The 16,971-nt window shown below is 38.2% G+C and overlaps 1 protein-coding gene across 1 annotated transcript in view; it reads left to right on the top strand.

Moving 5' to 3' along the window:
- Positions 1-16,971, top strand: part of Ctnna3 (catenin alpha 3) — a 1,259,162-nt gene that overhangs the window by 853,976 nt on the left and 388,215 nt on the right. Inside the window, exon 11 of the mRNA XM_057751057.1 lies at positions 3,684-3,840. Within this exon, the coding sequence (XP_057607040.1) occupies positions 3,684-3,840 (157 nt within the window). The remainder of the gene's footprint in view (positions 1-3,683; positions 3,841-16,971) is intronic.

A 16,971-nucleotide genomic window follows, 5' to 3' on the forward strand; every position in this document is an offset into this window, starting at 1 on the left:
CCAACTACCATTTCTCAGCTGAATAACTAGTATGAGACCTTTCTTTCCCCCAGTCTCCTCACTGGTAAAGTGATATGATTAAGGTGCCAGCATGATAGCATGGAGAAATCTAAATTATGTCTGAGAACTGTCAAGGGCTTGCTCTTGAAGGGAGAGATCTTCCATGTATTCTAAAAGCAGCCAGAAAATTCATAGTGATGCCTCTAGAAGGCAGATGGGTAAGGGCGACAAAAAGAATATCATCCTGCGATCTGTAAACCTGAAGACTGGGCTTCCTGGAACCAGGGAAGGAGATTCTCAAACTGAGAAGAGCTTGTGCAATTTAATTTCTGTGCTGCCTCAACATCAAGACACATGAGGCCAGAGGAAAATCTTAGTTTGTGAACTTCCGACTAGTAGCCTCAGAATCACCTGAAAATTCCTTAGATATGCACGTGTTGAGACCTCATTATTGATTGAGTTAGAAGGTAGAGGAGTGTGGCTTAGGAAGTTCCTGATTCTAATACAGGCCGAAGTCAGAACCGTTCTCTGCCTTTGCTAGGATTTGAGCTGATTTCCTGGTGAGATTATGGGTGTGTTAGGACTGAAACGGGGATAACACTTTTGCCGTAGTGATGTATCTGGTATGGAATCTGATAAAAGCGTGGCTACATAGCCACAATTTGCTTCAATATATGAGTAAGTTAAGAGAAAATAACCTTTAAAACGAATACTAATTACAAATCTTTGAATCACATTTTGTATTTTTAAAGAAACAGAGTGACTTTAATGTCAAACTCTATAGTAAGATAGATAATCAATAGCTAAATCTGTCCTTCAACTCTAACCTCTGAAACCATGACTTGTGCTTAATATCTGATATGTTTCCAAATCAAGGTCCCATCACCATTCTTCCCAATTCTCATTCAAAAACTATATTAATCATCTTTCTTTCAAGGGTAATGTCATTTATTCTGACAATACAACTAGCATTTATTCACTATAGAAACTCTGGAAAATTCACTAAAATTTTGGAAGCCAAAAAAAAAAAAAAAAAAAAAACAAACCCTCAATTTCTATTACATAGAGATGACCCACAATTTCTTGCACTCACTCACTTATTTCTAGTATATTCCCATAAAGCATGTTTCATTCTGATACATTATCATCTATTATACATGTGGATTTATTTCAGTGTCTTTACATACACCCCTGCATGGGCTTACTAATGGCCTGGTGTTTCTGACAGGAATCTTTGACTGCCCTTACGTTCCTTTCGTTGGTTGAAGGTTCTAAGAAGCCCTTTTTCATTTCCTCTACCTGCACAGTTCAGGCTCCTTCTCACTCCTAGGTTTGTTGGGATCTTGAGCTGTCTACAGGACAATGCTGAATAGCTCGTTCAAGCATCACATGCCTTTCTGAAGTGTTCCAGACGGAAGCAGTCTGGCAGACTAAGCCAGGGATCCCTGCCCCACTCTTTACCTACCTAGGCTCTGAGCAAACTGGCTTACTGTCCTCACAGGATTTCCATTTATCATTTTTTTTGAACTTTAAAAAAAATATTTAATTAATTTTTGATACAAGTTCTCACTATTTAATCCTGGCTGGCCTAGAACTCTCTGTGTAGCATAGGCTGGTCTGAAATTCACAAAGATCCACCTCCCTTTGCCTCCCCAGTGCTGGTATTAAAGGCATATACCATAATTCCCTAGAAGGTATTATCTCTTAATAGCTGAGCCATCTCTCCAGCTCACACCCACTTTTAAATATTTTTTTAAAAAACTATCATTTCTCATTTTACATATCAATTTCAGTTTCTTCTCCCTCCCCTTCTCCTGCTTCCTCTACCCTGAACCCACCCCAACATCCCCCTCTGTCCGCTCCCCAGAGAAGGTAAGGCTTCCCATTGGAAGTCAACAAAGTCTAGCACAGGCCGGGCGGTGGTGGCGCACGCCTTTAATCCCAGCACTCGGGAGGCAGAGGCAGGCGGATCTCTGTGAGTTCGAGACCAGCCTGGTCTACAAGAGCTAGTTCCAGGATAGGCTCCAAAGCCACAGAGAAACCCTGTCTCGAAAAACCAAAAAAAAAAAAAAACCAAAGTCTAGCACATTACTTTGAGGCAGGACCAAGGCCTTCCCCACTGTATCTAGGATGAGCAAGATATCCATCCAAAGAGAATGGGTTCCAAAAAGCCGGTACAAACATTAGAGATAAATCCTGGTTTCAGTCATGTAACTGTCACCCACATTCAGAGGGCCTAGTTTGATCCAAAGGTGGTTCCCCCACTGTCAGGCCAGAATGGGTGAACTCCCATTGACTTGGTTAAGCATTATCAGTGGGTACCCCATCATGGTCCTAACCCCTTTGCTCATATTCTCACTCCTCCCTCTCTTTGGCTGGATTTTGGGAGCTCAGCCCAGTGCTCCACTGTGGATCTCTGGATCTGCTTCCATCAGTTGCTGGATGAAGGTTCTATGGTGACATTTAAGACAGTCATCAATCTGACCCCAGGGCAAGGCCAGTTCAGGAACCCTCTCCTCTATTGCTTAGGGTCTTAGCTATAGTCATCCTGGTGGATTCCTGGGAATTTCTCTAATGCCAGTGTTCTTGCTAACCCCATAATGGCTCCCTCAGTCAAGATATCTCTTTCCTTGTTCTCCCACTCTGTCCTTCCCAACTTCTCTGTCTTTCTTATCCTCCTACTAATTATACTATTTAAATGTCTGCTACAGTGCAAGGACCCCCTCAGATTTTAACACACCTCTGCTACTACTCCCCTACTCCTTGCCTTTCTTCCCTTTTCAGTTTTTTGAACTGCCTTACAGGCTTTCTGTTGTACTAATTTAACTTGCCACTTGTCTGCTTTCCCTGAATGGAATATCATCGCCACAGAAGTTACAACATTTGCTCATATTGTGTTCTATGTCCTATTCTAAAACCTACAGGAGTAGGTTTTGTAACAGTATGTATGTGAGATAGGAAATGAGTGGATATGTAAATGAATGTATACTCTCAAATAAGTCAAACCTCTGATTTAATGATTTTGCATTCTGAGGCTAGTCAGTCTATGTGAATTTTAGTGCCCAGTTGAAAATGTCACACTACAGGACTGGAGATTGCTGAGTGGTGAAGAAGTCACTTACAGCAGCCTGGAGCTCTAGGTCCAGAGCACATCTTACTCTCTCTCTGGTCTCTGTGAGTGCTGGGGCACAGTGGGATGCACTCACATACACATAAATAAAAGTAAATCTTAAAAATACATAAATGTCACACTTCCCCAAAGCTTTCCTTAGCACTTACGGTAAAGATGATCTCTCCATTTCTTAAAGCACCCTCACCTCTATGTTTTTTTTTTCTAGTGGCATTAACATGTTAAATCATTCGATAATTATATTTGATCTTTCAGATTGAGTGATATCTAAGCTCCTTAAATGCAGGCAGACACCCATTATATTTCTATATCCTGCCATCCTTTGACAACGACATGCAATAAATAGGTTTAAAAATAAATTATTGGCAAAACTGATATTGCCAAAACAATGGAGATTTCACATAGTGACATATACCGTTTGCCTGGTTGGTAAGGATGTTCAAGTTTAATCATACAAAGAAAAAGAAAAAAAAAGACCACTTGATATCTGTACATTGATGATTCTTGTTTTCAAAAGGAAGTGACTATGTAAGCATTATCAATATCTTTACAGATCATAAATGCTGCACTCGCTTTGGCATCGCGACCCAAGAGTCAAGTGGTCAAAAACACCATGGACATGTATAAGCGCACATGGGAGCATTACATACATGTTCTCACCGAAGCAGTGGATGACATCACCAGCATTGACGACTTCCTGGCTGTATCTGGTACGTTTTTGATCTTCTAATTCATGCACATAGTGTTATTAACCTTATTTTTTACAGTTACCTGTGTATATGTGTTCATATGTACCTGCACATGCCATGGTACATATGTAGAGATCAGATAATAACTTTCTTCTTCTCTCCTTGCACTGTATGTGTTCTACGAATCAAACTCGAATCTTTAGTCATGGTGGAACATGCCTTCACATACCAAGTGCATATCATCAGGTACTGTATGAACTAGGTTAACCATGACTATCGTCCATTGGTGCAATATAAAAGAACCTTTATACTTGAATATCTGGAGGTGGGGTATGCTATGCACTAATAACGTAAGAGTCATTGGTGGCCTATCTGGTATTTTGAGTCTCATGCCTGGCATCTTTCCAGTTCTAAACTCTCTCTGTGTCTTTAAAAGTTACTCCTGTACATTATTAAAGCATAATGGGAAGCAGGAGTTGGAAGTCTTAGGAATTTTTCGTCTTTAATAAATTCATAGGTCTCAATACTTAAAATTCTTAGTGGCATAAAAATTATATATAAAGTTCTTGATTTTCCTATACTTGATTTCCAACTAATTTTACCTTCATTCAGAAAAACAGACACACATGACAGAGACAGACAGACAGAGAGAGACAGAAACATGAAGAGAAACAGAGAGAAATATAATATGGTAATTCAGCTCCCAATATGAGTATTTGATATTTCTAAAATAAAGAATCTAACAAACAATCTAAATATCTGTCTATGTCAGCGGTAGGTGACAGATTTCACATTACACATGAAATCCAGAGGAATCTGTCCTGCAGACTAGAAAAGGATCCCACTAGAGTGGACAAAGACTCACAAAGCTTCTCCCTTGCTAGTGTGAATTAAGATTTGATTATTGTGTTGTCAGAGCAAATAGCTACATTGTTTTGTCATTTTCCTTCCCTTAAAAGTAATCTATTTAAAGTAAATGATATATTTCGTTATTTATTTTTCATGAGAGGACAATCTTAGAATATGGTACCATTCCTTGGTGATAAAACACACATTCTCATAAATATCCAATATCAGCTTATTAAGGTCTTCTGATGGAATTTAGACTACTTTGATTAATTTGTGACTTTCACATGTGCCTACTGCATCATCCTAAGCAATTATACCAGAAATATGATGTGTTTTAATGATAAGAATGTATTATAATTACTTTAAATTACTTGAATTTTATTGAATTAAAAATTTGAAAATATAGAAAATGTATTTGAGAAAATATTAATAGCTACTGATCTAGCTGGTGCAACTAACTCCTAATAGATATTTTCTGCTCAGCAATGCTACTATAATTGTATTTTCAAATTTTTGGTGCCCCCCACATACATACACATACACATATATATGTATATACATACATATATATATATATATGGGGATAGAGAGATAGAGAGATAGCTCAGTGGTTAAGAGCACTGCCTACACTTCCAAAGGTCCTGAGATCTATTTTTCGCAACCACATGGTGGTTCTCAATCACCTCTAATGAGATCTGGTGCCCTCTTGAGGAAGAGACCTAGTCAGTCATCCTCATCAACTTAGACATGAAACCCAATATGGACAAGTTCCATAGAGCTACCATATATGGGCTACCCATGCATACTTCACATTAAAGTAATATACATATATACACATATAAAATATCCTACTAATTACAGAACAGAACTTGCCCTCTTCTAAACCAATCAGCAGAAAGAGAATGAAATTTCTATGATTAGTTTCGAATGGTGGCATAATTAATGAGTAACTTGGGCTCAGCACATAATGATAGCCTGTATCTGTAGCAGCTGTTGAATTATGTAGGTTGAATACTCATATGGAGACAGCTTTTGAGCCACCATGTGCTGCACTGAGCAGAGAAGATGAGAAATGCATAGACGATTTCTCCCTCATGATCTCCCTCTCCCTTGCTCATAGTCCCTCTTCCCTCTCTTTCATTGGATTCCCAGAGCTCAGCCTGGTGCTTGGTTAGGGATCTCTGCATCTGGTTCCATCCTTTACTGGATGAAGGCACTATGATGATAGCTGGGGCATTCACCAGTCTGATTATAGGGGAAGGCCAGTTTGGGCACCCTCTCCTCTATTGCAAGGAATCTTAGTTGGGATCATCCTTGTGGATTCTTGAGAATTTCCCTAGCACCGTAGTGGTTCTCTCTATCAAGATATCTCTTTCATTGTTCTACCACTATATCCTTCTCTCCTCTTGACCATCCTTTTCCTCATGTTCACATCCCCATCCCCCCTCTTTACCACACCCCCTCACCTCCAGTTTGCCAAGGAGATCTCATTAATTCCACTTCCCAGATTGATCCATGTGTCCCTCTTAGGGTCTTCCTTGTTACCTAACTCCTCTGGAGTTGTGGACTGTAGTCTGCTTATCCTTTGCTTTACATCTAATATCCACTTATGACTGAGTACATGTCGTGTTTGTTTTTCTGGGTTACCTCACTCACAATGAATTTTTTTCCTAGCTCCATCCATTTGCCTGCAAATTTCATGATGTCACTGCTTTTGATAGCTGAGTAATACTCCATTGGGTATATGGGAGACAGTGGTGAAACTGGGGCTGTCTGAGGGGCCCCTGGGACCAGATTTTATCCCTGGTGCATGAACTAGCTTGTTGAGCCCATTCTCTATGTGGGATTGCCATGCTGGGTCTTAATGCAGGGGAGAGAGATTTGATCCTGCCCTAACTTAATGTGCCAAAATTGTGGACTCCCAGTGGGAGCACATATCAGCTGGGAAGAGGGAATAGGTGTGAGATAAGGAGGAACTGGTGGGGGGGAGGAGGAGGAGCAGTGGGAGGGAGAACAGCGCTTGAAATGTAAACTGAAATTTAAAATAAATTATAAAAAAGATTAAAATGTAAAACAATCAACTAAAAAAAATAGAAACGCCTAGAAGGAGTTCTTACCAGCGCCAATACACAGGGTTTAAAAGGTCCCTGAGCTTAGTCTTTTTCATAATCCAACCTTGTGGATGGTCACTTACAAGGTAAATAAAATGATAATTTCATTAGCAAAAAGGAGACAAAGGAAGAAGATAAGAGGGTAAAAGGTTGTTGAGCAAATGATCAAACAAGTTTACTCAAAACACTCTAGGGTTTCTGTAGAAGTGCCATGGTTTGGTATTCGTTAAGTTTCTGTGCACTGATTTCACCTGGACTCCAGTGATTCTTGTAGCATTCAATTTTTGTCTCCAGTGATGATCTCCCTAGTCAAACTGGGGGAAAGGAGTATAGCTGGTTGTATATATACACCCTCTTAGCACAAGCTGCAAGTAGGAGGTCTCAGGCTAAGTGATAGATGGATCCGTGCTTTCAGAAGACCAGTTGTGGTTTATAGAGACTAAACATTGACATTCATGCTCAGGCAGGTGTTTTCAGGACAGGCTTCTTAGAATATGCTGGTGTGTTCAACAGTGAGAGCCTTCCTTAATGCTCTTTTAATATATGTGTTTGTATTCAGACTCTAATTTATATACTTATCAAGTGGAACAATTAAAATAGTCCCCAAAGCCTAATAAAGTCCATGATTCTGAATTTTAAGGAAATTTTTGTAGCATCCTCCAGAATATCAGGGTCTGTGCTATTTATAAACAGAGGATGAAAGAAGATGAAATTTGAGAAACTCTTTTATTTCTGGACTCTCCTATTATCCAAAAGAAATTAACAATAGGATATTAGTTATGTGTGTAGGAGAACCAACTGTCAATGGAAAAGTTGTGGAAGGATGACTTGCAAGAGAGCTAAGGCGTTGTGATTATTGGGAAGAATGGGATGCAAGAGGAATTGGGGAGCTAACTGAGGGGAGTCTACAGGCTTCTGAAACAGACTCCACTTATTAACTAAACATGGCTGTTTCTTTATTGCCAAATGTATTCTGCAAAATAACAGCATGTTGACTTGAGGAACAGTATCGGAATGAATTTGAAGATCTCCTTGACCTCATGTCTATATAGCTTCTAAACATGTCCAATTTTATCCATACCAAATTCTATTTCTTCATTTCAAGTCACCACCCCTTACTTGTTCTTGGAAGCTCTAGCTATACATTTACAAAGTAAGTAGTAATATTCATTTTCTTTTAAAATTTGGTGTCAACATTAATTTTTCACTGTCTATTTCTTATCCGTTCGTTAGATGTGTTAGGTTCTGTAATTAATGGTTTGAAAAATTTTTATACTAAGAAAAGTAACATTTCTCATTAATCATCGCAGAAACCCGTGGCTCTGACACAGCAAGACACAGATAAGTCATCAAAAATGCACTGAAAACGGCCTTTTTGTTTATGACATCATTATTGTCATGACCTTTGGCTTTTTACAAAGTTGCAATCTGAATCATCTGACAAAGAAAAATTAAAATAAATAGATTTTTCCATGTATCTTCATAAATTAATGCCAAATAATCACATTACGTTAGCTAAATCAAAACATTGAATTATTTGCATATAAAACACTCCTAAATCTAAGTGCAGTGTTTGGGAGGTAGGGATACATCAAAGTGAAACTTTTGTTGATTAAAGATGTTAAATGCTTCAATATAGATATTTCTAAAATAGATGAGGTTTAAAAGTCATAATCCACAAATCCCTAAAAGGGACCTTTATATCCCACACCACCTCCTCTGAGACTCAGAGAACAGTGCCAAAAAATGGGCAGGAAAGTCTGTAAGATCCAGGTGGATGCAAGGAAGCAGTGCCTTTTGGATACGACACATAGAAACTTCACAGGGGCTGTGACAGGAGCCACAAGACCTGTGTACCATCAGTCAGTCAGAAATCCCAGTGTGTAGGTGGTGAGCACACATTTCTTACACTAGCTAAGGAGCTATTGGCAGTTGATAGCTGCTGGGAAAGAAAGAATCCGTGTTCTTTAAGGGTGTGTCCCCTTGCAGACTGATGTTGATGTACGCTGGTAGGTAAATTACAATAACGTTGATGGCCACATATCCAAGTGCATTTGTGCAGCATGAAGTAGACTTGATGAGTTTGAAGACATTGAGGACACAAAGTTGGGTCTGTAAGGAAAGGATTGCAGATGGTAAAGAGTTTGGGGAAGATAGTGAATATGATCAAAATACATTGTATAAAATTCTCCTATATGCATGTATGAGCAAAACAAAAGATAATAAATAGAGACAAAAGTAAAATGAGTTTTTACTGTGTATAAGGAAGTCTATGGACTGGAAGAGGAAAGAAAAGCCACAAAACTCCCATTTTGGAAAACTCACAATGTAATGTGCAGACTTTCCAAAAATAATAAAATCATTGAAACAAAAGCTTATACAAGTAACACTGTTACAATGTCAGGATACTGGGGGAAATGTTTAAAATTCAGCTGTTTAGAATTGTTGAAATGAATCTTGAAAAACTGGGGAAACACACTAATTAAGCAAATCTGTGACAGGACCTATTTGGTTTGAGGGACACAAGTCAGTGATTTCAGAGAGGCATGGGATCTATCCTGTAGATTTAAAGCCTTGAACTTTAAAAAACTGTTTTAATTTTTTAGAATTAAATTATATCTTTATAATTTTCTTCTTAGTTTTCTTCCTTCTAAGTCCTCCCATATACCACTCTTTGTTCTTTTTCAAATCCAAGGCCTCTTATATCTTTAACTCTTCTGTGAGTATGTGTATGCGTGTTCTTAAATACATAAATACAACATGCTCAATCTGTATAATGTTACAAATATGCATGTTTCAGGGATGACCCTTTGGTATTGAATAGCCAATATTATCCTCTTCTCACTCTCAACAGTGCCTTTAGTCCATGTAGTTCTTTGTGTACGACTGAGACATGGAATTTCTGACATTCACTTTGGAGTGTTTATTGTTATTGTCTATGCTCAGCTCATGTTTAGGCAGTCATATTCTTGAGACTTTAAGGGTACAAACTTGACGTTATGCTATGGCACAATCTCAAGCAAATGCCAAGATTTTCTGTCAATAAGGATCTTTCTTGCTCGGCTTCTGAAATGTTCCTCAGTCCTAGTAGGTGCAGGAATTGTTTTGAAGGTGTATCCCTGAGACTGTGCTCCTTCATTCAGCCTTCTTCTTGGTTGTTGCTCTATGTAATGATTTCCACCTCTTGCAAAGAGATGTCTTCTTGATGAGGTGTGAGGACTATATGTATCTGAGAATAAAAGTCCTTCAGGTTCTACACCTTCACCAGTGCTGTGTGGTGGGCTAGTTTCCTAGCACCAGGCATGATTTCACTCTTTGTCAGTGGTTATTAAGTCCAATTAGAGAGCTGTTAGGTCCAGCCAAGGTATATGTAACACTACTGCATCCTTATGTTTACAATGTCATGCTGGTCTTACATTTCATAAGCATCATACTTAGGTGGGACTGTTGGTTATTCCCCCTTCTGATTTTTCATTGCAAAATTTGAAATCCAGAAGAGCCTAGAACAATGCACTCAACATCCTAAAAGACCATGATGTCCAGCCTAGACTAATATACCAGGCAAAACTAATACCACCATAGCTGAAGGACAAAGAAAACCTTTCCAGGATGTAAACACCATAAAAATATTATCCAACCAACCAAGCATGAAGAAAATACAGGAAGTAATATATTGGGCTAAAGAGATGAGATCATCAAAATTTTGAAAGAAAAAAATGCCACCCACACAGTTCTCAGCAGTCAAAGTGAAGCAACTTAATATAATACAAGATGTCAAAAATCTTATATATGGATTGGTATACCTTACTTTTTTCTACTACTATATCCAAAAAATTTAAAGAACATGACTGGTGCGTTAAACTGCAGTAATCAGAAGGTAAGGGTCACCTTGCTGAAGGGATCCTATCTTAGTCTGTATAAACCAGGTCTCCATATACTAAGAAGAGAAACTCTTCTTAATCAGAGTCCAGAAACGACTTAGAACCAGGATCTTCTATAACACTTTCTACAATCTGGGAACCGTCTTGTCATGGTTACTTTTGACCTTTCTGAATGCTGAGCTAATATTTTCTTGTGGTCATATATCTCTCTTCAATCTTTAAGAGCTGTTCAAAAACCATAAGCATCGATTTACATAAGTTATTGTATAAGGCAGGAGAGAATGTATTATTAAAAATGATGGACTAGGCTCCCCAAAAGTCATCCATTATTCCTTTATTAGTAATTATGTTTGAATTACTACTTGTTCTTACATGACTGAAAAGTACCTCAGCGTGTGAACTGGAATTTTTCACACATAATTCCGTATACTAAAAGTCAAGTTCACTCAAGATGCACTCTCTGGAATGAACAATAGAGATATGACAGGATTCTAGCTAGGGTATTATGCATCTATCTGTAGACAGCCACAATTGGAACTCCTTTTTTGCCTTTGTCAAAATCCATTTGATGAGCATTTTGCCTGCCACTGTAAGGTGGAGTGGGAAGAATCATCAACAGTCTTACGTGCACAAAAGGTTGGGTGTTAGACTTGTGTAACAACATGACAGATAATCCCTCAATTCTTCAATGCACCAGCTTTGTACTTACAAAACCTATGCATGGCAAACTATGTTTTGTAAAACATTTCTTCGAGGATGTTTTACAAAACTATGCATTCTTTGTTAATAGGGAATAATAATTGGTTATTTCACAGAATATAATATTATGACGTACAACAACCACTTATATTAATAAAGGCTTCCACCAAACCAAATGAAAACCAACCTTATAATTTTGTTTGTATTTACTGATGTCTGAATGTTGTCTCAATTTTAAGGTCATGTATTTTTAGCATATATAATCTAATCAGTATAACTCACAGAATACAAGTATTTATATAGGGAGTCCTGCACGGCATTTTAGAGATTAGATGAAAGCAAAAAGTGTTAAATCCCTCCTTGACACACAAAATTGCAGAGCTCAGCGAGATTCCAGGACATTTTTCCTAGGCATAGAGGTACAACTGAATATGAGTGACAGAGAGCAGCCTTAAACTGCTTTTTCCCCCCAAAATATCCTCCCAGGAGTTGGAATTCATCATGAGAGTGTATGAGCAAGATCTGAAAAGCACAAACCATGTGTCTGGGCTTGCAAGATAACCTTTACCATAGATTTGTGGATTATCAAAATAATCAGAATCACTCCAAGATGTAAAATACACCCACTTCAGGATATGTAAACCCAAGTTGAAGCTGACAGAGAAGCAGAGTAGCCATAAATGATTTCCTTGGCTTCTTCGGGCAGGGTGCTCTAGAATGCAGGCAAAGCAGGAATGAATGTGTTTGAAACAAGCATCTAATTAACACTCTGGAATTGACAAGCTAATCATTTCTTATGTCAATAAACAAATATTACTTTCACACCAGAGATGCAGTTTTAAGTGGGGATCAGTGAACTTACACGCATGGGTTCTACAGTTTAATGAGGAAAACAAGCCTTCAAAAGTCACATAAAGTGTGAGAAGACAGAGCATGTCGGAAAGCCATAAAGGTTATCTTTCTATCAATAAAGGAATTGTGTTAATTCAGTATTTGACACTCACCTTCTTCAGTTGTTCCTTGGATTTCTTAACACCCCTGTATTAGGTTTAGCATGTAGATTATTATAAGGACTTACATGGCAATTAAGAGGTGAAACATAGTCTAGCTTCATCACAGGACTTTTGTATTCAGCTCTACATGAATTAGACATGTTTACAAAGTAATCTGCTTCTCCAACAGTTTTAAAAGCTTGTAAATATAGAGAATTTTAAAAATATCACTTTGGATTCATTTGTATATTGTTTTCCGTTTTTTTTTTGTTGTTGTTGTTTTGTTTTTTTTTTCTTCAAGACTTTATTAAAGGAAATCATTTGGTTTGAGACACAAAGCTTTCCCAATACAGACACTGGATTGTCAATTCATGGCTGTAGATTACCCAAACCCTAAAGTAGACCATCAGTGCACTCAATGTCTTCAAATATTTAACATTTATTTGTAATAGAGTTTTAGTTTTTAAATATTCAGTGGCCCCCAAGGCAATTGATACATAATTGTCATAATCTCTTAAGTGGTTTATTCAACTTGAGGATATAAATGGAATTCAGCTTTGGAGACAGGTTACAATACTGTATGTGGGAAATTGTTACTAAAACAATAAAAAAAACCTGCTTTTGTAAATATCAGGTTGCTCACTATAATAGTAAAGCTACATTTCTATGCAATCAATGTCTGCTTCATGCTTGCATTACCTATATGACAGTGATTCTATGTGTTTTAAAAAACTGCATATAAATGCTTTTAAATAGAATTCATGGCAAATTCCGTGAGATAGAATAGCCTGTGACTTGGATTTTCTTAAACTTAGCCATGTATTATAGTCCTTACATATTCTATAAGGCATTTCTTGACCATTGATTTCTACTCTAACATCATATTCAGTTCTTCTTCCAAAAGTTACTAAAGAAATGGTTAAAAGTGATTTAATATATCATTAAGTCAATTAGTTTTACAGTTTTATGGCAAATATGCAAAGGCTTTAATAATTAAAGGTCCATTATGAATGCATAGTATCCATTTATGTTTATGCTTCTAGCTGTAATTCCTCAGCAGATGTGCACACCTGTGTGTGTATTTTTCCTTTGTATTTTTTGCTTTTGTGCATTTAAAAAAATCTGCTTATCTTAAGAAGTATAACCACTAATTTATGTCATACTAGTTATTCCAAGACATTAAGTAGCACCACAGATTCTTCCTTATTTCATGCTAATTGGACCAATTAAAGAAAGAAACAGGGGGCTGGAGAGATGGTTCAGTGGTTAAGAGCACTGTCTGCTCTTCCAGAGGTCCTGAGTTCAATTCCCAGCAACCACATGGTGGCTCCAAACCATCTGTAAAGAGATCTGGCGCCCTCCTTTGGCGTGTGGGTATAAATGGAGGCAGAAAGTTGTATACATAATAAATGAATCTTTTTAAAAAAAAAAAGAAAGAAAGAAACAGGGTCCGAATGGGGGCTAGTTTTCTTTTCTTTTTTTCTTGTTGTTTTTTTATTTGCTGGAATTTGTTCTGTAGACCAGGCTGACCTTGAATTCACAGGAATCCACCCACCTCACAAATACAGTAGACTGAGCATTTTCGCATATGATTAATATGTCTTGGCACAGAGAATTTTTCAATGGATCGAATTCTATATGATAGCAAATATCATTAGCAACAGTATTATCTAGACTGACAGCTCTTTCAATTTGTTGCTCTTTCAGTTGTTGAGTCAAATAATTAAGAAAATGTCAAGTCATTTCCTCTATGAATCTTTGGTTTCCCATATGCACAGAGCTGGATAATTTAGTATGATTAGTGTGAGACGGAAAGAAAATACTTTAAATCTAGGTTGAACAATGATTTGGGTGACAAAGTGAGATTTCTTTTAACCTTTTTTACTATATTTAATAAGCTTCTGGAAGAACACTTAATTGACAGGGTGAAGGCAGTAGGGCCAGCTAAAACACCAGATTGATAACAAAGGAAGTCTGAAAAGGAGGAGCCATAGGCTATTGTGACTCTGCAGGTTATGAGATCCCATTTCGCTGTGGTTCTATATACATCAATTCTGCAGATGATTTGCAAACTCGTTAATTGAGTCCATTTTATGCAAATAAGCTCATTTCCAAAGGAATCTCCTCCAATAGTGTTCTAGAACAGACTTTACTTGGATTTCACTCCAGCGGCCCAACATGGGCTCTTTGGAAAAGCAGACAGGCTTTTTAACATAAGTATTCTAGACAGACTGCAAAATTTAAGTCTAGCTATGCAAAGTGATTTTCTTGTTGGTATATTATTGCTTCCAAATCAAGGTCTCCTCCAGCTCTGTAATTATGTGGAATAATCACTCTGTGCCTTTCACCAATGTAGAATATGAAACTTATTTCCTAATTGCTGAAGGTTTTTGTGCCCAGATCTTTATTTCCTAATGTAAAATCTGATGTGTTTTAAATTTGATTTTGTAATTTACTGAACTTAATTTTTTCTGCCTAATTAGGCACTAACAAGTAATGCAATATGTCACTTATATCTCTCAAGCAATTTATGAGATGAACCTACATGCTTTTCATGATGGCAGAGGAGGAAACTTGAATGCTCTTAAGAAAACAAAAATAGGTATTAAATGAAAACCATGCCCTTTAGCCACACTTTTAATTCACGCTGACCAAGCACTACCAAACTCTCATCAATTTTGAGTAGTAAGAATTCCTTTTATGGGGGCCAGAGACGGGTATATAAGGTCTCACCAGGAAGCTTATGATCACTGTGATTTTCTTATGGCTCAGCATTTGTCCCCTTAAAAAAATCTAAAGAAAGTATTTCTGCTGGGTATTATTTTCCATATTTTTTATGTTAATTAAAAATAAAAACAATCAAAAGGTTGTATTAATATCACTAGTTTTATTTATTTATTGGACAGAATTAAGAATAATACATTTGGGAGTTAACTGGAGGCTACATCCACTGCTCATAAAATGTCACATTTCTCTTTTTTCCACCCAGACAGTGATCATTTATTTTAGGACAGAATTTAAAACACTGTCATGTCATATAAATTTGGGAGCTGGTCCTCAGAATCAGCTGAGTATGGTCTTCTGATCTATAGTTTGTCTGTAAGGATAATCCAATTGCTATCAGACTTTTATTATCCATGTCTTCTTTTGCTTTATGATTGGTACAATTCCAACTCGGGCTCTTTTTTCTTTCTTTTGAAATATATCCACAAGGACAAATGAAGTGTTGGAGGATGGAGACTTGTTTAGTTTGTGCTGATTTTGGCCTGTGATATAGTTTCCACAGAAAGCTAAAAAACCATGAAAGTTCTCTACTGTTTCTCGGGCCTTTGTGGTCAGAGAGTAGGTCTTGTCTTAAATGTGTAATAAGAGATGCAAATCAGATAGAGTTTGTAACTAAAGAAAACAAGGCCCACACAGTAAGTCCTTCCATTCTTCTCAACATGCTCAACAAAAATTATTATTATTATTCACATTCTCTTTTTAATTTTTTCCATTTATTTTACATACCTATCACAGTTCCTCCCCGCCTTGCCATTCCCTCACCCCACCTCCCATCCATCCCTCCCCATCTATTTCTCCTCCATTCAGAAAGGGACAAGCCTCCCATAGGAGTCAACAAATTCTGGGAGAGGCATCCCAGCATGGGACAGAGCTCATACACCAGGGACAGGTCCTGATCCTACTGCTTGGGTTCCAGCTAAGCTGCACAACTGCCACCCACATGTGGAGGGCTTAGGTTAGTCCCTTGCAGACTCCCTGGCTGTCAGTTCAGCGTCTCTGAGCTCCCAGGAGCACCACTCAACTGTCTCTGAGGGCTCTGCATCCTGCTCTTGACCACCACCCTCCCTGTTCATGAAGTCCCTTCTCCCACCCTTCAACTGGACTCCCAGAGCTCAGCCCAGTGCTTGACTGTGGATCTCAGTTAGTGGATGAAGGCTCTTTGATCCCAGTGAGGGTACGCACCAATTTGATTACAGAAGAAACAGTTCGGCACTACTGCTAGAAATTTTAGCTGGCATCATTCTTGTGGGTTCCTGGGAGTTTTCCTGGCACCAAGTCTCTCCCTAATCCTAAAATGGCACCTTCGATCAAGATATCTCATTTCTCTCCCTGCTCCATGCTGCCCCCAACTTGACCATCTGGATCCCTCTTGTTCCCATCGCCCCATCCCATCCCCCTGCCTCTCAGTCCCAGTTTAACCAGGAAGTCTCATCTGAATCTCATCTCATCTCATACATACAGAAATCCATGTATCCATCTAAGGTAGGATTCATGGCTAAGCATTTCTATTTTAAGTAATTTATTATTTTTTATTTTTTTATTTTATTTGTTTATTAAAAATTTCTGCCTCCTCCCTGCCTCCCTTTTCCCTCCCCTCCCCCCACTCCCCATGCCCCACTCTCCTCTCCCTCCCTCTCTGTTCTATTGGGAGCTCACCAAGACCAGCTGGACTGATACTGAAAAAGCATGGGATAAAATCGGACTCTCTGAATATGGTGGACAATGAGGGCTGCTGAGAAGACAAGGACAATGGCACTGGGTTTTGATCCTACTGCATGTACTGGCTTTGTGGGAGCCTAGCCTGTTTGGATGCTCAGCTTCCTAGACCTGGATGGA

This window comes from Chionomys nivalis, chromosome 19 (genome assembly GCF_950005125.1).
Source record: "Chionomys nivalis chromosome 19, mChiNiv1.1, whole genome shotgun sequence".
Taxonomy (NCBI): Eukaryota; Metazoa; Chordata; class Mammalia; order Rodentia; family Cricetidae; genus Chionomys; species Chionomys nivalis.